A 24528-nucleotide genomic window follows, 5' to 3' on the forward strand; every position below is an offset into this window, starting at 1 on the left:
ATTGTAATATAAAGGAATAATACACAATACTTAATACCATATTGTGTAACCCAACCACAATACTTTATCCCTTGCAATAGACACACTCGTAACCCATAAAAAGTCTCTCATTTAATCATTTTCTGCCTTAGCTAAAGCGTCTGCTTCTAAGTTTGTTGGCCTGGCTATCCAACGGATAATACCTTGGAAGCTTCTAATTCTATCAGCAATTTCCTTAGAGACTGCAGCTTAAATACTCGGACATACATCTAAATTCTTTATCCACTCCACACAATTCTTACTGTCGCTTTTAATAATCTAACGCCCCTTAGAGCTCCATCTCGATTCTTCAAAATAACTTAGACATGTTCTAATGGCTAACAGCTCTATAAAGGCTAGGGGGCCATGACCAGCAGGTTCTGAGAAGGTCCCAGGTATTGTGCTAGAGTTATCTCGAAGAATCCCACCAACACTACTAGCTTTCCAATCAAACTTTACTGATGCATCCACATTCATTTTAAAGAAGCCACCAGGGTATAGATGACGTTGGTTGTGGATTTGAGTTGGGAATGGGTCCCTTATAGAGAGATCATTAATGATGGAGTCCATCAAAGTTGGAGAACTAGGAAATTTGGCTAGGAACCATGTTGCTAATTTGAATTTTGCTGTGCAAAATAGTTAAATAAGTCTAACTTTCTTTTTCAAAAACAATAGCATTCTTGCATTTCCATATTGTCCATAGAACCGCCCCTGGAATGAACCTATAAATGGTTGATTGTGGCACCAATTCCTCCCATGCAGAGAGGAAGTTTTAAGGCATTTTTGTGTAGAATAACATAAATTTTCCAAAATTGCAATAAATTGCTACATAGCCACCAAGCAACTCTACAAGAAAAGAATAGATGTGAGGAGGATTTTATTTCTAATTTGCACATAGGGCATAGGGGGTCTGAAATTCCTTGAACTCCTCTTATTATGAGATCTACTTTAACAACCAATTTTTTATGTATCACTTACCATATAAAAGACTCCACCCTTGGTGGAACCTGTTAGGAATCCAATGTAAATGAAGAAACTATACTTTGTATTTCATACTCAATCAATCTGAGTGATGTACAATGATGTTGTTGTTTATATACAACTTCAAGATGCTAGCTTATGCTTAACAGACTCCTAAACTGACTTTAACAACCTAAACTGACTGACTAACAACCTCTGCTAACTACTCAACTAACATATCATGTACGCTATACTAGTACGAGCAACAACACGTGCATGATGTTTATACATCATGTTAACATTCCCTCTACTTCTTCTTCTTCTCTTCTACATCTTAGCCCTGAACAATTGAATCGAAAGTGCGGACGCTTCCTTCCGTTCACTTGAATCGAAATTGCCGATGCTTCCTTCTGTCCATTTTGAATTGAAAGTGCTGATGCTTCCTTTCGTTCTTCTTATTCACCTTCATTTCTTTCGTCTTCACCCTCTTTTACAAGGTTCCTTGATATTTTTTTATGGACTCTTGGCTGTGAAGCTTTCAAGTCCCATGACACTTTGAGATATAAGCAACAAAATGAATACAAAATTAAACTTCTGTTTAAACACACAAAAGAATTATACTACTATGCAGAAACAACATCATTGGTCTCCAGTGTACCCATTTCTTCAAACATTTTTAACTGCTCTAAAAACCCATCGTTAGGGCACACAAACTCGCAACTTAGCTTTAGAGATTCAAGGGCACCTTCTTGAGATAGTTGTTGGGTTCTCATCAAATATGCCATATTATAGTCGCACTTCTTGACACTCCAACAAAATAATGCACCAAAATAGATCCCTCTTTTTTGCTTTGACCAATGAAACCAAGACCTGGGTCTAGGTAATCCAACAAATTCTCGCTCTCCATATCTCTAATTGGCACTGCCATTCTCACCATTTTCAAATCATTCCCTGCATATTCCAACAAGTACAACAGCTTCTGGGGTGCCAAAGAACTCTTAGAATCATCATGTGAATGATCCCCGGTAGCTGCAGCATCATGAACCCACCTACGTATACCTTTTTAATTTCCTTGGTAGGGATTGTGAAACCACTACACCATTCAGAGAAAAACGATGTTGATGCAGAGCTTAGAACAGATAGAATGTGCGTGATCTTTGTGCTACCATTTTGCAAAACTTCAGCATTCGATTTCTTGACGGATTCAATCTCGGCGCCGGCTCGACGGGCGGCGTTGACGACTTTCTCATCCTCTTCCATGCAGCGAAAGAACAAATGAAGTCAGGACCGTTTGGCGAATGATACCATGTTAGGAATCCAATGGAAATGAAGAAACTATACTTTGTATTTCATACTCAATCAATCTGAGTGATGTACAATGATGTTGTTGTTTATATACAACTTCAAGATGCTAGTTTATGCTTAACAGACTCCTTAACTGACTTTAACAACCTAAACTGACTGCCTAACAACCTCTGCTAACTACTCAACTAACGAGCAACATCACGTGCATGATGTTTATACATTATGCTAACAAACCAAACCCTTTCAAAAGTGTAATTTCCAAAATTAGTATTCTTATTCCATGTTCGAGCATAAGACAATGCAAGATCTAACTGAGTAAATTACATCCCCACTCCCTCTCTAGATTAGACAGTCTCTCGAGTTTCCCACAAGACTGGTATTATTTATGATTGACATTAGCTCAACCCATTGAACAAGCTCCCAATCACTCAAGTTCCTTCTCATTTCAAAATTCCAATTCCAATCCCCAATTCTAAACTCTCCTGAATTAGCTAATCTTCCATTTTTGTTGACAGAGATGATGAAGAGTCTAGGAAAAATACTTTTAAGCGACGCTTCCATAATCCAAGTATCATGTCAAAACTGGATAAACCCATTAGTCCCCAACTTAACTTGTAGATGATTGTAGAAGTTGGAGCCAAAGTCATCGTTCTTAAAGTGATTGTTTACCACACCTCTTTAAATCCAAGAAGCATGTGCATATATCTGATTGTTGAATAACAAGGTTCTGCTGTCTAGATTGTATTTGTTACACATTAGTTTCCTTCACTCAGAATCCTGCTTATTTGCAAACTTTCAAGACCATTTGCCTAATAAAGCTCTATTTAAAAGATTAAGATCCACAACACCTAATCATCCATTATCTTTTGATTTGCACACTATTTAAAAGATTAATTGTAGACCAGTTAATCCAATTAATCCTATCCTTCTTTGCTCATCCCCCATAAGAATGTCGTCATAATGGAATTTATATTCTTGTTAACACTTGAGGGGAGCTTGAAAATCGAGAGATAATAAGTTGGGAGAAAGTAAAAACTGACTTAAGTAATATAAGTTTTCCAGCCAATGAAAGAGTTTTTGTTTTCCACCCAACAAGTTTAAGTGTGGAATTTCTAAATGATTGGTTCCCACAAGGTTGCTAAATTCTTTTTTGCTTCAAGAGGGAGGCCAAGGTAATCTGAAAAAAAGTACAAACTGCACATCCAATGGTCGAAGCCCATTCTTTAACCTCTTCTTTGGTTCTATTGATCCCAAATAATATGCTTTTAGAGAAATTCAATTAGAGTCCAAACATTACTTCGAACACTCATAAAACCTTCTTCACATTTCTAATCTATCTAATCGAAGCTATGCAGAAAATTATACAATCATTCCCAAATTGTAGATGTGAAAGCATAAAGGATCCCTCAGTTCTTCCTATAGAGAAACCACTGAACAACCCAATAGAGACCGCCTTAGTCAACAAAAGATTAAGAAGTTCCCCTATCAGATTGAAGAGTAGTGGGGGAATGAGAACATCCATGTCTAAGTTCCTTAGCCATTGAAAGTTCCTCAGTAGGGACTCCATTTACCAAAACCGATATAGAGGCTGAAGATATACACCTCTTGATCCATTTTCACCATCTCTCCTCAAAGCCCATTTTCTCCATAACTTGAATCAAGATTGGTCACTCCACTGTATCATATGGCTTTCTAAAGTTTACTTTAAACACAACTCCTTGAAGGTCTTTCTTTCTCCAATAGTCTATCCCTTCGTTAACAATGAAGGAGCAATCTAGAATTTGATGTCCTGGGATGAAAACAAATTGGGATGAGCTGATTATGTCATTAACACACAACCTTAACCTTCTTGAGATAACCTTTGAGAGTATCTTGTATATTTCTCCACCAGGCTGATGAGCCTATAGTCATTTATGTTGTTAGGATTAGGTTTCTTGGGGATAAGGGTAATGAAGGTGTAGTTGACTCCATGTTCCCAGCTTCTGTCCGAAAAGAAATTCTTGAAGAATTTCACAATGTATTCTTTAAGATAGATCCAATTTTTTTTTAAAGAATCCCATATTCAAATCCATATTTCTTCTTTCGAGAACTCCTTTTCCAGTAAGAGGCTTCGTTAGTTGGATAGAGTAGCAAAATTCAAATCCATGTCTTCTACTTCCAAGGTTGACATCGAGTTTTAAATATCAAAAAAATGATCTCGAACACAATCCTTAATGATAGAAGGCTCTTGAATAAGATTGCCCTTAACCCTAAAAGAATTTATAGAGCTTACCCTTCTCCTATTTGAAGCACGTATTTGGAAGTATCTAGAATTTTGGTCTCCTCCTTTCATCCATTTGGATGTAGATTTTTGATGCCATATTTTTTTCTTCCAGTTTGCACAACCTCTATTAATTCCTTTCTAAGTTCAGCCAAAGAATTAGGTGAGCCAGCAGATGTATGATTTTGATGCAGCGTTTTTGTTTCCTGACCAGTTTTTGATGGTTGTTTTAGTGTTTCTGATTCTGGCATTCTGTAGAAATCCTAGGTTCATCAGAGTTGGGATTAATAATCGGCCTTTTTTTGGATGTGTGGACCCAAGATTAATTGGCCCAATACCCATCTGATTATGATATTGGCCCAAATCCTTAAACACTGCAGTCTGTTCCTGGGCAGTTGGTCCAACTAGCCCAACATTAATATTTCCTTCTCCTGCCGAAGAGATATCTCAATTTCACACTTTTGTCCATCATCACATCCACTCTTCCTGAGGTGTGTGATGGTGTTGTAATTTTGATTCTCATTACAGTCTTCTTCACCGATTCCAATCTCAATGATGGGTTCCTCGAGACAGTGCCATCCATCCTACCATGGTTGCCACCTGTCTTATTATCATTAAGCCATTTGGCTACTCTATTTTGGGATTCAGATTGAGAAAATTGGGTGTCCACTACCGCCTGTGAGTTCCGACCACCATGTGCCTTCTCCTCTGATGAGTCGTGCTTCAAAATTCCTTTTGGATCATCTTCGAAATTCTGTAACTCACTATCCTCTGGTTTTGATACAGTTGGACCAATTTTGATTCCGATCTTGTAAGTCCTACCTTCCGAGAGAATAGAAACTGACTTTGGAATGTCAAAAGGACTTATAACTCTCATCATCAACTTAGCTGTCGTTAGATCCTCTTTCTTTATTGATTTCTCTCTGATGCACACCAGCAGACCCCAACGACTTGCCAAACTAGAAAACAGAGATTCATGTCAGCAGCTTAAAGGCACTCCAATTAGGTCGACGGAGTAGAAAGTCATCGGAAGTCCTATTTCCATTACTAGATGGTCTAACCACTCAAATCAATAAAACAATTCCATCTTTTTATTTAACCATGCTTCTCTTAGTTCTTCTTCTGACTGAAAGGTAACGATGACAACATTCCACGCATAACCCCATCTTGTTATTTTAACGTCTATTCCGTCATTGTGAAGACCTTGCTGTACAAAGTTGATCTCATAATCGGATTTCATACCCCAGTTAGAGAAAGCTTCAACCACTCCTTTTCCTTTGCTAGTATGAAGACGTTTATCGGCTTTTCTACTTTTCTATCGCCTTCTCGGTTCGCTAGTGCATCCTTGTATGATCTTCCGTCACAGAAACTGTTGAATAACTCAGGCCTAGCTTGGAAACTTCTGTTGAAAGGTAGTTCCCGCCTATCCGGTCTTTCAACTTCTTTCCCAGCCCTAGCAACTCTTTCTTGCTTCTTCGCGTATTTTGCCACCCCCACTGACACTCTTTTCCAATCAATCATGGTGTCGTTCACTTTCTCAATGGCATTCAACATGTCTCTCTGACTCTCAAAGTGAACTAAAGAGAAGGTGGCCTCTTTTGTATCTTGGTCTTCAGTTGATGAGGGGCATGAAGACCTTGGTGACCTTACCATGGTGATTGAAGAGCTCCCTGAGGACTCCTCTTGAAACTCTCCTGCTAAGATTGTCGACGAAGACGGTCCCTCTTGCTCCAGAGTGTAGCGAATCTGCTTTAGGAAGCGTTGCTCCAGTGGGGAGACTATTTTTTTATTGACTAATAATATTGTGAAAGTAAAGGAGTAAAGTTATGCTAAATTAAATATGAGAATTAAATATTGAATTTGAACATAGTCGAGGGACCAAAATTGCAATATAACCTTTCAGTATACATGAATTTGAACCCAAATTTACTCTATTTTAATTTGAGGAAATTACCGAAATATCCCTAGCTTTTTTCACTTTCAAACATCTAAGAACCAAACTATTTCAGTCATTTTATGAAACGTAAGCTTTCCACGCCTTTAAAAGCTTTTCCTTTCCCTACGATTGCTTCCTCTCTTTCACATCTCCCAAACCTTACCTTATCTAGGGTTAGGGTTTTGTTCCCTTCGAGTCCCTCTCTCAATACCCAAACTGAAGATGATGCAGCAACCGGGTATGGTACCACCTCCAATGGCCCCGCCACCGTCTATGGCGGGAGCTCCACCGGCCCAGCAACAGTACCAATACCAGCAACCTCCGCCGGCTCCTCAGTCGCAGCAACCTTACATGTACATGATGCCGCATCAGAGTCATCCTCCTCCGATGTGGCCCCCACATCAGGGTTCGGCTGGGGTGCCGGCTCAGCAACCGGCATCGGGTCAATCTGGTCAACCGGCTAGCGCAGATGAGGTTCGGACTTTGTGGATCGGAGATTTGCAGTACTATATGGATGAGAATTATCTCTTGAGCTGTTTTGCCCAAACTGGGGAGGTATTCAACGTCTTTTACTCATTATTATCTATTGTTTTTTCCTGAGAGGTATTCAATCTTTGATTTTTGGTTTTGTGTTAATTTTTCAGATTGGTTTTTGAGTTTTGTGTTGATTGATATATAATTTCTTTGGTGAAAATCTATATGCACGAAGATACAATTTTGTTTTTGGATTTAATTTTTTTAAAAGGTTTTTTGTTTTGGGTATTGTACGCCAATTTGAATGTCCATCGCTAGGACTAGCAAGCATTCAGATTTTAGATTTGTCATTGTTACTCAAGTTTTTAACTTCTTATGTTATAAGTATGTTTAAACTTTATTTATGTATGATGTATGCGTGAGATATTCAACTCTCGGTTCTCTCACAGGTTGCTTCTGTGAAAGTTATCCGCAACAAGCAAACGGGTCAAGTGGAGGGCTATGGGTTTATTGAGTTTCTTTCACGAGCTGCTGCTGAGAGAGTTTTACAAACATACAATGGTACACCCATGCCGAATGGTGATAGCAACTATAGGTTGAACTGGGCATCCTTTAGTTCAGGTGAAAAGCGAGAAGAGTCCCCTGAGTTTACTATCTTTGTTGGAGACTTGGCTGCTGATGTTACAGATTACATGCTTCAAGAGACTTTCAGGGTACACTTCCAATCTGTGAAGGGTGCGAAGGTTGTGACTGATAGGGCCACTGGGCGCACAAAAGGATATGGGTTTGTTAGGTTTGGAGATGAAACTGAATACAATCGAGCAATGTCTGAGATGAATGGTGCTTTTTGTTCAACTAGGCCCATGCGCATAGGGCCAGCTACTAACAAGAAGATTGGCGCTGCACAGCAATATCCAGCTGGTATGTTTGCTGATGGTTTTTTGTTCTATCCAAGGCATTTGGGATACTTTTATTCATCTTACCTGCATGTTTAAATTTGACTACATCTAATCTTCTTGTACTCTTTTGTGTCTGTTTTTCTTTTGTGTCAGTTAAATTTGATAGTTGCATTTATGATTTATCTGCTTTAAGGATAAGGTTATTTGGGCATATTTCCAATTATAATTTGTTCTGAAGTGCTTAACATTGTTTTAAGTTCTTTGTTTCAGTTATTCTCTAGAAGTTGAGCAGCAGTTTCCACTACATTTTCCTTCCTGTACTTTCCTTTAACATTTGGGCACCATAATTCTGTTGAAAATTTGAAACATGCAACAACTTATAAACTCCTGTTGTCTCAGAGCAGGGCATCATGAGTCTATATCATCATGGGGCCTGGTACTGATTTCAGCTGAAATGGTTACCTCTATAGTCCGAGCCCTCACTTAGGTCAGTTTTGTGTTTACGTCAGTCAATACATTTAGAAGTTCATTTCAGTTCTGGCTGAGCTCTGTCAGTCAACTTTTGCTTCTCTGGTTAGTAAGAGGTGTCAGTCGAGTTACATTTCAGTTTACCATGGAGTCTTTACTTCTGTTTTACATATGTAATGTGCTTCCTTGTCCCTTTACATTTTAGAGTGATCTTATTGTTTAGTCCTGCTGCTCCTGGTGTATATTTCTTGTTACTGTTCTAGAGTTTTAGGTCACAAGTCCTTTACGGTCTCAGTCACTGAGATCTCACTGTGTGCTGTGGCTCTGAAAAAAGCAACATGAATGACAGTCTTCATTTTCTTTTATTTGTGTGTTCTAGCATTTTTTTGCCCTGGTTTTCCCTTTACCCCATAGGTTCTACTCTAATGGGAGTTTTTGATCTTACATTTGTAGTGGTATTGTGCATTATTTTTTGTGTTTATTGTTGTATATGCAACAGTTACTATTTATGTGCTTCTACAATCATGTTTATGCCAAGTGAGGGACCTTGGTCTTTAACATATTATTCAAACAGGGTAAACATTTTTCAGGTTATATTTCTTTTTCCTCCTTAACATTGAAGTGTCTGCCCCTAGAGGTGTGAAGTACAAGATTCTAGAAAGAGTCCTGTCTATGCACTGTTGTGTATTCTCGTTGTTTCATCTTGGAAATTATTTTCCCTTTATGTTGTCCATTTGTTACGCATTTATTTTTTGTATGCAGCAGCTTCATCTCAAGGGAATCAGAACGAGAATGATCCAAATAATACAACTGTGGGTACTTTGTTACTTTCAGTGACAAACATGGTTTCTTGTTTTTTTCCTGATCACGTGTTTCCATGCAGATATTTGTTGGCAATTTGGATTCTGATGTGACGGAAGATCATTTGAGAGAGGTTTTTAGCCCGTATGGTCAGTTGGTGCATGTGAAGATTCCACAAAACAAGCGATGTGGATTTGTTCAGTATGCTGATAGGTAAAGATACACTGCTCAGTATTTCTGTATAGTTCTATTTGGTGGGAGATAATTCATGTTATTTTTCTGTTTTGTACTTGTGCAACGCATCAGGAGCTGTGCCGAAGAAGCACTGCGAATATTGAACGGGAGTCAGTTGGGTGGACAAAGTATTCGGCTTTCATGGGGCCGTAGCACCTCAGACAAACAGGTTGATTAGATAATTTGATGGCAAATTGCTTTTTCTTGGTATTTTCACAGACCTGTGGAAACCTTTGGCATTATTGCATTGCAGGCTCAACCAGATCCAAACCAGTGGAACGGTGGATATTATGGATATGGTCAAGGATACGGTTATGGTTATGCTGCTGCACACCAAGACCCGAACATGTACTATGGAAGATATCCCGGCTACGGAAATTATCAGCAGCCTCAGCAGCAGCAGCAACAGCAGCAACAAGTCGGATATAGCTAAGCTGAATCTCTCATGGCTGCTGTTCTATTTAATAATATGAGGAACATGTGTTCTGCTTGATATGTCCTTGTTTCACTATGGAGGGCTATAATTTCAGGCTGTGTTATTCTCCTTGCTAATAGCATGCATACACTGTTTAAACCTTCCTTTTATCACAAAATTTTGTACTTTCTTGGTGTTCAGATTTTATCGTATGGTTTTCTTTTTGAGACAACTTTTAAAAATTTGATTTGCTTGCAGATTTTTAAATGAGTTGATGCGCAATTAACTCATAACAACTCGTTAGAGGTTTTATATTTTTTATATATTAATCCAAACTGGGATTCACCTTTTTCTATTACACGATCATAACTCACTCTAGTTTCAAAAACAGGCCTCTTAAATAGTTTTCAAATAGGTTATTTTATGGGTATTTTATCTCATCTTATCAAAAGAGACGATTTTTTTAATATTTTTAAATCTAAAAACAGCTTCAACATTAATGAAATTTATTAACTCTAAATTTATGACCATGATAATCCATTGAGAGAGATCCATACAAACTTCAAAGAAAATGTTCGACAACATGCTCTAGAAGTGAAGTGAATAAAGTAAAGGTAAGATTGCAAAGAGTCCATACAAAAAATCCGAATTAGAGACGATGAGTGCCTACATTAAAGTAAATTTGCCTTTAAGACCCCACTATTCTATCCAATAATATATGGTAATCGTCTTTGCAGACTCTGACTCGTTCTGTTCCGGCGGAACTAGACAACTAAGACTGTGCTGGTGGAACGGCATATCTGGCATCAGACACACTGTTGCTGTTGATGGCCATTGAGGAACTACTAACTTCAGGTACTATTATTCTTCTAAGATCAGATTCTGAGGTGGCAGGCCTGTGACGGATGATATAGTTTCAGCTCCAAATATCATTATTCGTAGGGTGGTCATTGATGCAGAGCATGCAGCTGTCACAGTAGTGTTGCAGCATCACTTGCGAACAATCCATCGGTGTAAAGCTCGTCAACTCCAGCCATGATCTTACTTCCAAGATCCAACCGAGTATCTAGTGAAACATTTACATTAACGATGTTTGTTTCCAAATGTTTTCTAGAAGGTTCACAAGGTATCACTAGGTGTAGACACACTTTTTTGACCGGAACATACATATATACATATTATATATATTATATATGTAATATTATTATTTATTACTGAATATATATATTTTGACATTTACAGGCTCAATACATCAACATCCCAGCAGTCCGTTTGGCAGACCCAAATTCACGTGGGCGGCCCAGCAACAGCTTCCAAGCTTAACCCGTGCAGACTCAGGGTTGCCAGAAACCCTAACCCCACCTCGTCCAAGCCAGCGCCGCAAGCTTCCTTCGCCTAAGATAACGCCTCCCTCATTTCACGGAGCCAACATCAACAACACCAATGAACGTGTTTTAGTAGGATTCCATCACCAACAAACAAAAGTAGTAGAGTTTGATTAGGACACAAAGATGTCATTTTTTTGTGTATAAATATCAGACGATGTAGGCATTACAGGGGGGGGAAAAAAAGCAAAAAAGGAATCACACGAAAATCTCAGAGAAAATAGCAAGAAACATTTGTATTTTTTGAGAAGGATTTTTTTTTTCCAGAAGATAATACCAGAGAGCCTTAGACAAAAAAAACTCAAAATCCACGAAGCAAACCAGAGTTCTTGTAATCGTTCGAAAGGAAATAAAAAGGTAGCAGTGTTTTTACCTTTGTCCATCCGTTTTGTGCCTTTGCATGTTGATTTCTAGACTTGTACTGTGTTTTGATTCGAAAGACGACCAAGAAAAAAGAAAAAACGTTTTCAGCCGATGAACGAGGGAGAGAGTTTCAAAACTTTGAAGCTAGATCTACTCCCTGAGGCTCGTCATTTGTTGGATTTTTTTTTTATTTTTGAGAAGTGGATAAGGGGCTTTCGAACTGTAAAAATAAGTTTTTTTTTTGCCGCCGATGAACGGCGGCCGTCGCCGTCCAACGGCGGCGGCGAGGCGGCGCTCGGAGGCCAAAGGCCGGATTCTGGAAAACTTGGCCCATGTTCTTCATGGCTGAAGAACAATGGCGATATAGAAAGAGAGAAGGAGACAAGGGTTTTTTTTTTTGATTTCTGAAGGAAGGAATGAAACTGAAATTGGTTTTTTTTTGAGTCATATTTAAGCCCATTCGACCCACGTGGACCATGACCGGATCCACGTGCTTTCACGCAAAATGGGAGCAATCTCAGTTTTAGTCCTTTTATTTTAAATCCTTCCATTTTCATCCCCAAAGAATTTAAAACCATCCGCGTGTTTCTATCTAAAATAGGGTAAACTTTTGATTTCTGAAGGAAGGAATGAAACTGAAATTGGTTTTTTTTTTGAGTCATATATTAAGCCCATTCGACCCACGTGGACCATGACCGGATCCACGTGCTTTCACGCAAAATGGGAGCAATCTCAGTTTTAGTCCTTTTATTTTAAATCCTTCCATTTTCATCCCCAAACTGAATTTAAACCATCCGCGTGTTTCTATCTAAAATAGGGTAAACTACCCTTTGATCCCTGTTACCTCGAAAAGAGCCGTTTCCCCCCCTCAAATCGAAATTAACCCTTCATATTGCTTTGGAATTTTGACCTCTAGCCTGCAGTTCTTTCATTTTAATCCTTTCTCTGGATTTTAATTTTAATTATCTTTCTATATTACATTATAATATTTGTATATATTTTATATCCTTATTAGTTTTTTTTTATACACTCGTATATATGTATTATTAGAATAGTATTATTTCACTTATATGTTTAATTATATATATATATGTATATATACACATTTTGTATTTACCCTATTTGTTTACTTCTTTATTATTATATTTATTTACATTAGTTTTAATTATCTTTTATATTACATTATAATATTTATATATATTTTATACTATTATTAGTTTTTTATACATTCGTATACATTTATTATTAGTATAGTATTATTTCATTTATGTGTTATATTATATATATATGTATATATGTACACATTTTGTATTTTACCCTATTTTTTACTTCTTTATATTATATTTATTTACATTATTTATTTTTTTCTATTATTATTATATTTTTTCCTCTCTTATATTAGCTATTATATAAATGGTATTAATGTTATTATATGTTTGTATTAACTTTATGTGTTTTACTTTACGCTATTATGTTACAATTTTTTTTTTTTTCTATTATTGTTATATATATATATATTTTCTTATTTTATTTTCATTATTTTTTTATTATTATTTACATGTACATATTTGATTATGGTGATTTATTTTAGTTTGTAGTTTTATTTTTTATTACTATTATATATCTTTTTTTTTCCCATTGTTTATATCTTTATCATTATACCACCATATACATTATTTTATACTCTGTATTTTCCTCATCTTATTGTTTTCCATTTTACCTTAGGTGTTTTATTTGCATTCTTTATCTAATGTGTCTTGATTTTCTAAGGGTACAATTTAAGCAATCTAAGGTAAGTAATTTGGATCGTCATTTTACATTTTAATTTAAATTTAAAACTTTCTTAATTAAAGACAACTGGAAATTATATAGTACCGAAAGGGCAGTTCAAGGGTGCTAATCCTTCCTTAGCTGTAACCGACTCCCGAATCCGACATATCTTTGGTAAGACGCAGATCAGGTAAGGTATAAGGTATCCGATTAACCTATTTATTTTAAATAAATAATCGGTGGCGACTCCAATCCATATTTTTTAAGTCGAAGCCCAATTCCGGGGCCCAACCGAAAGACGGTTACGACAGCTTGGCGACTCCGCTGGGGACACAGGTAAGTGGGTCAGGCTAAGGTAATTTCCAGTTGTCTTTTTAACGAAAAGGGTAAGTTTAAATTTTAAGGTAAAATTTCGATCCTTATTGCTTACTTTTGATTATATTTTTCGAGTAAATAGTTGTACTAATCGTTTTCTCATGATTTCAGCTTTCTAAACATTTTTCATCTAAGGCTCTAAACCTCCGAACCGTTTTAAGTGGGGGTGAAAGCGACGCCTTCGTGTGAATTTATTCACCGTATGGGCCTAGCAGTAGCCTTCGGGATTCATATACCTTATGCTTCGTGTGAATTTATTCTCGTATGGGCATAAGGGAATGTGTCCTCTCGAGTTTAACTTAGTCCACACAAGCCTGTGATGGGTTTCGGACTAAGGGTCTGGTCGGTCCAAGGGGGCGCCAGCAAGGAGAACTCGAGTACCGTTTTTAGAACCCAAACAGGGAGGCTTTGAATAAATAGAGCCTACCCAAAACCCCATTCCAAAACCTAGGACATTTCTTTCCTAACCTTTTTTTTATGTTTTTTTCATTTACCATTTATTTTATTTATTTTATCTATTTCTATTTTACTAACGTTTTTGCCTTTGTGTTTGTTTTTCTAGCATTTGCATCGTACAAGAGGCTATTGATCCCTAAAAAACGTTTGTTATACACAAAATAATTCGAGTTAATGGACAAAGGTGTTGTAATACAAGAGATTGAAAACGCTGAGGCACACTATGGTCCGAGAAGTCTCAGAAAGAGAAGGGAGACAGTCTTCAGGGAAACTATGTGTCAGAACTGGTTAGTTATGCCGCTGTCAGCCTGAACAGAATAATGTCCAGGAGCTGCGAAACATTTGGGACAGTTGGAAGAATGACAGAAAGCAGAAGTTCAGCCAACGATATGGTGATATCGCCCTCTTGCTCCATGTCAAGACTGATGAGCCCTTACTCGAGCATTAATTCAATTCTGGAACCCGGGATAGTTGCTTCACTTTTAACCAAGAGGACATGGTGCCTACCATCGAAGAATACACCACACTGCTGCATTGTGAAAGCAAGCTTGAGCGAGCCTACATTAAACACATCAAGCCAGCCCTTCAAGAATGCACTGGCCAAAGTTGCAGGAGTAGATGAGAAATGGGTAATCGATCGGACTCAGCGTAGAGGCAGTGGAGAAGGAATTGAATGGATCCACATAAAACAACTAATGAAAAACCACCCTGATGAGTGGAAGACCATAGACCTTTTTGCACTGGGTCTGTACGGTTTGATTATCTTTCCGAAAGCTTTGGGGTGCATTGACGTTGCCGTGGTGGAACTATTTGAGCAACTTTCTAAGTTAACCCAGCACCGGCCATCTTGGCCGAGACCTTTCGATCGCTCAACCATTGCCGAAGAACTGGCGGAGGAAGATTTACGGGTGTATTCAGCTCCTTCAGGTCTGGATTCACAGCCACTTCTGGAAGACTAACGGAGTTGCCTACCGCCGTTTCAGCACCACCTATTCACCTCTAGTGAATTTATTACCTTAAAATGGCATGAAGGCGCCTCGAAAGAAAAATGGATGAAGGTCTTTACGCATCTTCAAGACCGAGATATGTTTGGAGAGCCCCTTGGTTATTCCTCAGTGATGTTCTTTTTCGGTGTGGTGACTCCGACACTGTGACCTTACTTGGACTTTGGGGAGCAGTCGGGTATGCTCCGCTAGCACTTAGACAGTATGGAGCACGTCAGTTTGTCCCAGTAACATGCGGGTTAGCTAGGTCAGAGTTTGAGTATCACGGCGACAGCTATAAGAAGATGATCAAAGAAGCAGCCGATTCGTGGAGGAAAGTATTCCGGATGGATGTTGTAGCTGCCAGAACATGCTCACTCCGGATTATGTGGAGTGGCGAAGGTCAAGAAAGAATGACAACATCCCTGTGCCAGACCGTGATGACACCCGGACCATGGAAGAACACCTCATGCATGTCCCTTCTGAACTCGAGATAGCCAAGACCGAGTTTGAAGCCGTGAATAATGAGCTGAAACAAAGAATAAAGGAACTTGAAGCTGAACGTTATCAGTGGAAGCTTGATGCTGACTCTCAGAAAGATCGGGCAGAAAAAATTGGAAAAGAACAAAAAAGAGTCCGTTTTGAGCTTGAAGACTTGAGAAAAGGGTATCAGGATAAGGTCAAGGATAATTCCAAGTGAAGGTAACCTCTGAATACTGGAAAGACGAAGCTCATAGCCTGAAAAGGAAGTTTTAGGGCCTGATGAGAAAGCTTGGAAGGAACAGATGAAGACTGCCCAAAGACGCTGGCAGATAGTCAATATCAGAACCAGCGCTTGAGAGTTCGGGTAGCTGACTTAGAAAAACAACATGAGAAAGATGGCAAGACAATAGCTGAGTTCGAAGCTATTATAGATGGGTTCAAGAGGCAAGCAAACGAGCTTCAGATAGTGCCTTTCGACGGAGGATTACAATGGCGTTTTCGTTGGGAAAAAGCACAGCGAAGGGTGAGGGCCCGAGACGCAACCATCCGAGATTTCCTAGATCAAGTGCAAAAAGCAGCCCGTCATCTTCACGGCCTAGCAAGGGAAGCAGGTGTGGTTCGACAAGGCATTCAACCGGTGACAGATAAGGCAGAAGACTTGTAACCTACTGGAAACTGTTCGGGGTCTAGAGGATTTAGTCCAAATGTACCTTTAATCTGTTTTTATGTCTCTTAAAAGATAAGACATTTTTGTCTGAACAAGGGTTATTTATAATAATGAACACTTTTCTGGATCAATGCCTCCAATTGCATACATCATGCATTGCATTTCTTGCATTTTATATTTCATGTTGTTTTTATTTTTTTTTTCCATGTTTTTACATTCGTATTAAATAACAGAACATGTCTCAGACACCGAGCTTACCACCACAAGCGTCAGATACACATCACCCGCACAACACTCGAGCAAAAAAGAGACAAATGGAAGCCAGGATGGAAAAGATCGAAGAGCACATGGCAAGACTTCAAAAGGAACTAGAAGATAAGATGGCTCAGAACAGTGAAAGTACTCTTGAATCCATCAAGAAAAATCAGGAGTCCTTGGTCGACCAAATCGTAGCCAAGTTATCGGGTCTACAGCAAGCTAGTGCATCAGGGGGCATCTCTTCCGAGGGGTAGCCATACCACCAACCCCGCAAGTGGTTCTCTCACCCGGAATATTACCCGGGGACGCATCTGCTACTAAAGGGAAAGCAGACACTACCGGGGACTCATTCGCTACCAAAGCGAAAGTTGCACCTGCTGTGAAGATACCAACTTCTACAATCATCCCTGATGATCATCCGATAATTATAATGTCCCAGACTTTGACGAGGAAGATAAAGCCAAAAAGATGGAAGAAAAGATAAAAATATTAGAAGATCAATAAAGATGGTCCAGGGAAACCATGATTATTATGGAGTGGACGCAATGGAGCTAAGCCTAGTTCCAGACTTGGTGCTTCCACCAAAGTTTAAAATTCCTGAGTTTGAGAAGTTCGACGGGAACAGTTGCCCTTCAGCCCATATCACTATGTTCTGTCGAAAGATGACAGGATATGGCGGGAATGACCAACTCCTGATCCATTTTTTTCAGGAGCCTGTCCGGTTCAGCTATTCGGTGGACAACCAGCTTAGCCGAACTCATATCAAGACGTGGAAAGACTTAGCCAAGTCTTTCTTGGAGCATAAGCATATCAACGATATGAGACCAGACCGGGTCATGTTACAAAGCCTAGAGAAGAAAACAACGAGAGTTTCCGACAGTACGCACATAGATGGAGGGATTTATCTGTGCAAGTTCATCCACCTTTGGATGAAAAGGAAACTAGAAAGCTGTTGTACAGACCCTGAAGGCACCTTACTTCGGGCATTTGGTAGCAATCACGTCGGGGATTTTTTCAGATTTAGTCATGGCCGTGAAATGATCGAGTTGGCCATTAACAAGGAAAGATTGAGGGAGGAGACTCCGTAAAAAGCCTTCCACGAAAAACAAGGAGCGAGAGATCAACAATGTGAACACCTACAACATCAACAAGGGGGTTACGATCTCAAGCTCAAATTCCACAGCAGCTGTACCATCCGGTACTTCTAGACAGAACCAGAGAACCAAGAAGAGAAAGGAAAGGGAACAGTTTGACCCCTTCCCATGACGTATAAAGAATTATACCAACAGCTCTTCGACACTCACAGTGTCGCTTATCCTATGAACCAATAAATCCCCCTTACCCGAAATGGTATGACGAGAGCGCTCACTGCGAATACCATGGCGGTGTGCAGGGCATTCGATTGAAAGTTGTCTTGCATTCAAGAGACTTGTGCAAAGAATGAGAAACAAGAATTGGATCACTTTCAACTCCGGAGCACCAAACGTCGCTCAGAATCCCTTGCCCAATCATCAGGAGACAGGAATCAATGCCATTACTACTGAAAGGGGAAGGAGAATTAAATCAAGTATTTCAGAGATCAAGTCTCCTTTGGCTTGGGTATGGAGCCAAATGGTGAAGGCAGGGCTTCTTGCACAATACCCAGATACGACAGAAATGAAGATGGTAACCATTGTTGTTACCACAACAAAGAAGGGCATAAAGTGCAAGATTGCCCAGAGTTCAAATTGTTTCCAGCACATGATGGATCGAAAGAGTTGGAATTTTACGAAGAAATTCAATTCTTGGGAAGCAGATGTTTGTGCCACCGGAGAATCATCAGATAAAATTTGGTAGGGGTAGTCCTTTGTAATTACCCCTAAGGCAAGCATGACAGTGACAACACCAGCCAAGGTGGTAATCTCCGCACCGCGGCCTTTTCATATAAGGACAATCGGCAAGTGCCATGGAAGTACGAGTGTCAGGTGAGCACTTCCGGTACAACATTGTAGAACAGCTCCACAACTTACCTACACGTACTTCAATGCTAGCACTATTTTTAAGCTCGGAAGCACACCGAGAAGCGTTGTTGAATGTCCTTAATCAAACGTTCGTGCCACAAGACATACCAGTCAGCAAGATGGGATCGACTGGTGAACAATATTCAAGCTGATAATCTCATCTCGTTTTCAGATGATGAGATTCCATCCGAGGAAGAGGCCGAACGAAGGCGTTACATATTACTACCTACTGTAAGGGGCACGCTTTACCAAGTGTCTTAATCGATAGGGTTCAGCCCTGAACGTGATGCCTTCGATTACATTGAAGAGGCTACCAGTAGATACCTCTCATATGAGGACTTGTCAGAATGTGGTCCGAGCATTTGATGGGACCAAAGAGAGGTAATTGGAAGATTGAGGTACCATTGACCATCGGACCAGCCACCTATGATGTTGAGTTCCTTGTGATGGATATCATGCCGTCCTATAGCTGTCTTTTGGGAAGGCCGTGGATTCATCAAGCAGGTGCAGTACCCTCCACGTTGCACCAGAAAGTTAAATTTGTCATTGATGGGGCCTTAGTAATTGTCAACGCTGAGGAAGATATCGTAGCAAGCGTGACCACAGAGGCTCCATACATCGAAGTAGGCGAGGAAGCGGTAGAATGTTCGTTCCGTTCCCTGGAATTTGTGAATGCCACATTCGTGACAGAAGGAAAAAATCCCAAGACCTCGACTCTCCAAATGCACAAGGATGGAGATCAAGCAAACCCTAGGCCGAGGCGCAAGAACCGGGAGAGGTTTTGGAAAATATTTGCAAGGAATGATCAACCCTGTACGTTCCCCAAAATTAGACCAATTTGGGCTCGGTTTTCAGCCCTGTTATCATGAAAAGAGAAAGGAGATCCAGAAGAACGGAGAGAAGGTTAGCTAGATTGACTGGAAACGAACTCCAATGGAAGCTATGACATTCCCGCCGCTTTTAGAACATTCAAGTCAGGTGGTTATTGTTTAAGACCACCACATCCGAGTTAGAAACGGCTCTGGAAGATCTGAACGTTAATGCCGTGACCACAGAAGATGTTGACAACGGAGATAGATCTGGGATATGCCTTCTGCCACATGGGTTCGTGCCTAGCAGTTGGTCGGTGGAAGAACTACCTGTGGTTTACAAGAATCTTTCAGAGTAATTTGAACTATCCCTATTTGCCTATACCCGGGGCAATAGGTGATCTTTGTAAGGGTGAATAAATATTTTGTTTAAGTTTAATAAAGGATGCATTTTTTTCTTTTTCCATGGCAAACAAATTTTTCTTTATTTATTATCTCTCCCTCATTCCAGTACTTCATTTCCAGTTACTCTCAAAGTTAGTTCTTGACCATTCCGTGTGGGATATTATCCTCTCACACATACACATCTTCTTTCTTTCAGGTTCCCAGATAACGATAATGTGGGCACTAATGACCCTGATCCGGAGGTGGATTTTGAATCAACCATTGTCTTGGGGAATTTGAAGAATGCGATAATGAAGAAGAGTACAACTTGCCTACCGAATGTTGAGAATGATAGAAAAAAAAAGAAAAGCAATACTGCCACATGAGGAGGCGATCGAAATCTTAAATTTGGGCACTGAGGAAGATCGAAAGGAGGTTAAAATCGGTACAACTCTTCGACTGAAGCAAGAAAAAAACCTGATAGCCTTACTTCAGGAGTACGAAGATGTGTTGCTCGTATCAAGACATGCCGGGACTAGACACAGATATGGTAGTTCATAAACTGCCAATCAAACCAGAATTCAAACAGTGCAGCAAAAACTGAGAAGAATGCAACCAGAAATGCTCCTTAAGATCAAGGAAGAAGTCAAGAAGCAATTTGATGCCGGTTTTCTCCAAGTAGCCAAATACCCTGAATGGGTGGCCACATAGTGCCTGTGCCGAAGAAGGACGGGAAAGTACGCAGTGTGTCGATTACCGGGACCTTAATAAGGCCAGTCCCAAGGACAACTTCCTCTGCCACACATAGACACTCTGGTGGACAATACGGCCGGGAACGCCTACTTTTCATTCATGGATGGATGGACATACGGCCGGGAACGCCTACTTTTCATTCATGGATGGATTTTCGGGTACAATCAGATCAAGATGCATCCCGAAGACATGGAAAAGACCACTTTCGTCACAATGTGGGAACTTTCTGTTACAAAGATGCCTTTCGGATTAAAGAATGCTGGGGCAACATATCAGAGAGCTATGGTGACCCTGTTCCACGACATGATGCACAAAGAAATCGAGGTTATGTCGACGACATGATTGTCAGGCACAGACCGAGAGTGAACATGTCAAGAATCTGAGGAAGCTCTTCCAGAGATTGAGAAAGTTCCAACTGAGACTAAACCCTAGCAAGTGTACCTTCGGGGTAACATCTGGAAAACTACTAGGCTTTATAGTCAGCAGGAGAGGCATACAGGTCGATCCAGATAAGGTTAAGGCTATCCAGAATCTACCTCCACCACGAACCCAAAAGAAGTCCGAGGTTTTCTGGGCACTAAACTACATAGCTCGGTTCATCTCTCAGTTAACCGACAAATGTGACCCCATCTTTCGTCTCCTCCGAAAGAATAGCCCTGGGCATGGGATAAAACTGTCAGATTGCATTTGAGAAGGTAAGAGTACTTGTCTCACACTCCTGTCCTGATGTCCCCTATCCCAGGAAACCTCTGTTTTTGTATCTCTCCATATTCGAGAACTCCCTGGGGTGTGTTCTGGGTCAACACGACGAGTCTGGGAAGAAGGAAAGAGCCATCTACTACTTAAGCAAGAAGTTCACCGATTGCGAGGTCCGATATCCTCCTATTGAGAAGGTCTGTTGTGCCCTGGTATGGGCTACAAAAAGGCTTCGACAATACATGTTGTATCACACCTTGGCTGATTTCCAAGTTAGACCCTCTAAAATACATGATGGGTGTACCTGCTCTATCCGGAAGGCTAGCCCGATGGCAGATGCTTTTGTCTGAATTTGACATCGAATACGTAAGCCAAAAAGCGGTAAAAGGCAGCGCCATATCCGATTTTTTGGCAAGCAGAACTGATGAGAGCTATGAGCCGCTGGACTTTGATTTCCCAGACGAGGACTTAATGGCCATATCTTTAGAGGAAGCAAGCATTTCAACGGACGGTTCCTGGAGAATGCACTTCGATGGGGCATCAAATGCACTAGGACATGGCATCGGGCAATTTAGTCTCCCAGAAGGGAGTCACTACCCATTTACCAGCAGACTGAACTTTGATTGTACCAAACATGGCAGAATATGAAGCCTGTGTCTTGGGAATTCGGGCTGCACTGGGGCAAAATATAAAGACTTTGCGGGTGTATGGAGACTCAGCTTTAGTAGTCTATCAGCTCCGAGGAGAGTGGGAAACCAAGGATAAAGCTGTTGGAGTACCGAAAACTAGTGTTGGATCTGCTCGAAGAGTTCGACGAAGTCACCTTCCACTACGTGCCTAGAGAAGAAATCAAATGGCTGACGCTCTAGCTACCTTGGCAGCCACATTCAAGGCTGGCGGGGAGTCTGAAATGATGCCAATTAACATGCAGTCGTATGAGTACCCAGCTCATTGTTACCAAATTGAAGAAGTGAAAGACACTAAGCCTTGGTACTACGACATTCTGCAGTATATCAAGCATCGGATTATCCAGAAAAACCACTGAAATCGAGAAGAGAACCCTTAGAAGGTTGGCAGCTGGATTGTCCTTGACAGAGAGGTTTTATATAAGAAAAGCCATAACCAAGTTCTGTTAAGGTGCGTCGATGCTGAAGAGGCAAAAACGATAGTGGAAGAAGTACATGATGGGGTTTGTGGAGCACATGCAAATGGGCATATGATGTCAAGACAAATAATGAGATGCGGATATTTTTGGTCCACACTGGAAAGTGATTGCATCAACTATGCTAGGAGATGTCATAAATGTCAGATTTATGGAGACAAGATAAATGTTCCACCCCATCCGCTTCATGTAATGACGTCACCATGGCCTTTCTCTGTGTGGGGCATGGACGTTATCGGGCAAATCCATCCGAAGGCTTCGAATGGTCACCGTTTCATTCTCGTAGCAATTGACTATTTCACGAAATGGGTAGAGGCTGCGTCATACGCCAGTGTCACTCAATCCACTATTTGCAAGTTTCTGAAGAAAGAAATTATATGTCGGTATGGTCTACCTGAAAGGATTATCACCGATAACGCAACAAACTTGAACAACAAGATGATGAGTGCTGCTTGCGAACAGTTCAACATAAACATCACAATTCCACTGCTTACAGACCAAGATGAACGGAGCAGTAGAAGTAGCAAATAAAAATATTAAGAAGATAGTGGAGAAAACAACTGAAACTTACAAAGACTGGCATGAGAAGTTGCCTTTTGCTTTGTTCGCTTATCGAACCTCGGTACGAACTTCGACTGGGGCAACTCCATTTTCACTAGCCTATGGAATGGAAGCAGTGCTACCCATTGAAGTCGAGATTCCGTCTCTCAGGGTCTTGTCAGAAGTCAAACTGGATGATGCAGAATGGGCACAATCCAGATATGATCAGCTTAATCTGATAGATGAAAGAGACTGAAAGCCATTCATCATGGTCAAATCTATCAGAAACGAATGATCCGAGCACATGACAAAAAGGTGCGCCCGAGAATGTTCCGCGAAGGGGATCTAGTGCTAAAAGAATTTGGCCAGTCCATAAAGATGTCCGAGGAAAATGGACGCCAAATTGGGAAGGACCTTATGTCGTGAAAAAGGCTTTCTCCGGAGGAGCCCTCGTCCTGGCTGAAATGGACGGACCTGAACTACCACATCCCATCAACTCGGACGCAGTCAAGAAATACTTCGCTTAGGATGAAAACCCGAGAGGGCATCCTAAGTTGAAAAAAAAAAAAAAAAAAAAAACGTTTAGGGTGAAAACCCGAAAGGGCGCCCTAAATTGAAAACAGAAAAAAGGAAAAGAAGAGAAAATAAGGTGGGTTCAAGATGAAAACCCGCAAAGGGTGTCTTGCAACTAAGGATGGGTCCCAAGTTGAAAACCCGGAAGGGCAATTTGGATATCAACGGTGGAAACATCCCGGCACATGAATCTTCTACGAACCCAACAAATCGGAGAAATGTCGCACCCTCCCAAACGTTGTCGCATTTTCAAAGATCCTTTGGCAAAGGCTGCACTCAAAGTCACCAAACGGCTTTTCAACTCAGAAGTGCCCACGTTATCGAGATCTAAGACATTCATTTACACATCATTGTGTATTCGTTTTCTAGAATGTTTGCCATGTATTATTTGTTCTTCTCCTCCCTTATGAATAAGACCATCTTTCCTCCAATACCTTTTGAGCATCTTGAATTAGATTTAACCTAATGGTTTATTATTTTTATGAAAGATAATCGCATATTGCGTGCAAAGATTCATTGAAAAGTACAGGTACCAGAAGCCGATCAAGGCTCATGCACATGCTTGAGATGGTTGAGGAGCATCTTCAAAAGAAAAAAAAAAAATCATCAAACATTTGAAGAATTCAAGATCAGAGATCGGAACTTCAAGCTCAAGAATCAACAACGACAGGCCACCGGAGATCGAGATACTCTCCAAAGCTCAGAATAACATATGTTGCATATGCATTTTAGGCATACCTAAGAGCATGACATCCATACCATCACATATATGCATATCTTTGCAGGTTTTACCAAGCGCCAATTTCAACTTCACAACGAAGGATATTGGACTCCAGACAACGTAAGTTCAACTCCACGACGAAGGGACCGCTGGTTGTCAAAACATTTCTCAATCTCAAGAGCCAATTTCAACTTCACAACGAAGGATATTGGACTCCAGACAACGTAAGTTCAACTTCACGACGAAGGGACCGCTGGTTGTCAACAAACATTTCTCAATCTCAAGAGCCAATTTCAACTTCACAACGAAGGATATTGGACTCCAGACAACGTAAGTTCAACTTCACGACGAAGGGACCGCTGGTTGTCAACAAACATTTC

General features: G+C 40.3%; 1 protein-coding gene across 2 annotated transcripts; it reads left to right on the top strand.

Moving 5' to 3' along the window:
- Positions 1 to 6609: 6609 nt before the first annotated feature.
- LOC120174786 (polyadenylate-binding protein RBP45-like) lies at positions 6610 to 9993 on the top strand. 2 transcript variants are annotated; one of them, XM_039181533.1, is made up of 6 exons: positions 6610 to 7034; positions 7403 to 7874; positions 9083 to 9132; positions 9204 to 9334; positions 9428 to 9524; positions 9609 to 9993. In XM_039181533.1, the coding sequence occupies exons 1-6, from the start codon at positions 6702 to 6704 to the stop codon at positions 9786 to 9788; spliced, it is 1263 nt and encodes a 420-aa protein (XP_039037464.1). In that variant the 5' UTR covers positions 6610 to 6701; the 3' UTR covers positions 9789 to 9993. The 2 variants fall into 2 exon arrangements, with proteins under 2 accessions (XP_039037464.1, XP_039037465.1); XM_039181534.1 differs by having other exon boundaries at positions 9086 to 9132.
- The last annotated feature ends 14535 nt before the right edge of the window (positions 9994 to 24528 follow it).

This window comes from Hibiscus syriacus, unplaced genomic scaffold, assembly GCF_006381635.1.
Source record: "Hibiscus syriacus cultivar Baekdansim isolate YM2019G1 unplaced genomic scaffold, ASM638163v2 tig00112123_pilon, whole genome shotgun sequence".
NCBI lineage: Eukaryota > Viridiplantae > Streptophyta > Magnoliopsida > Malvales > Malvaceae > Hibiscus > Hibiscus syriacus.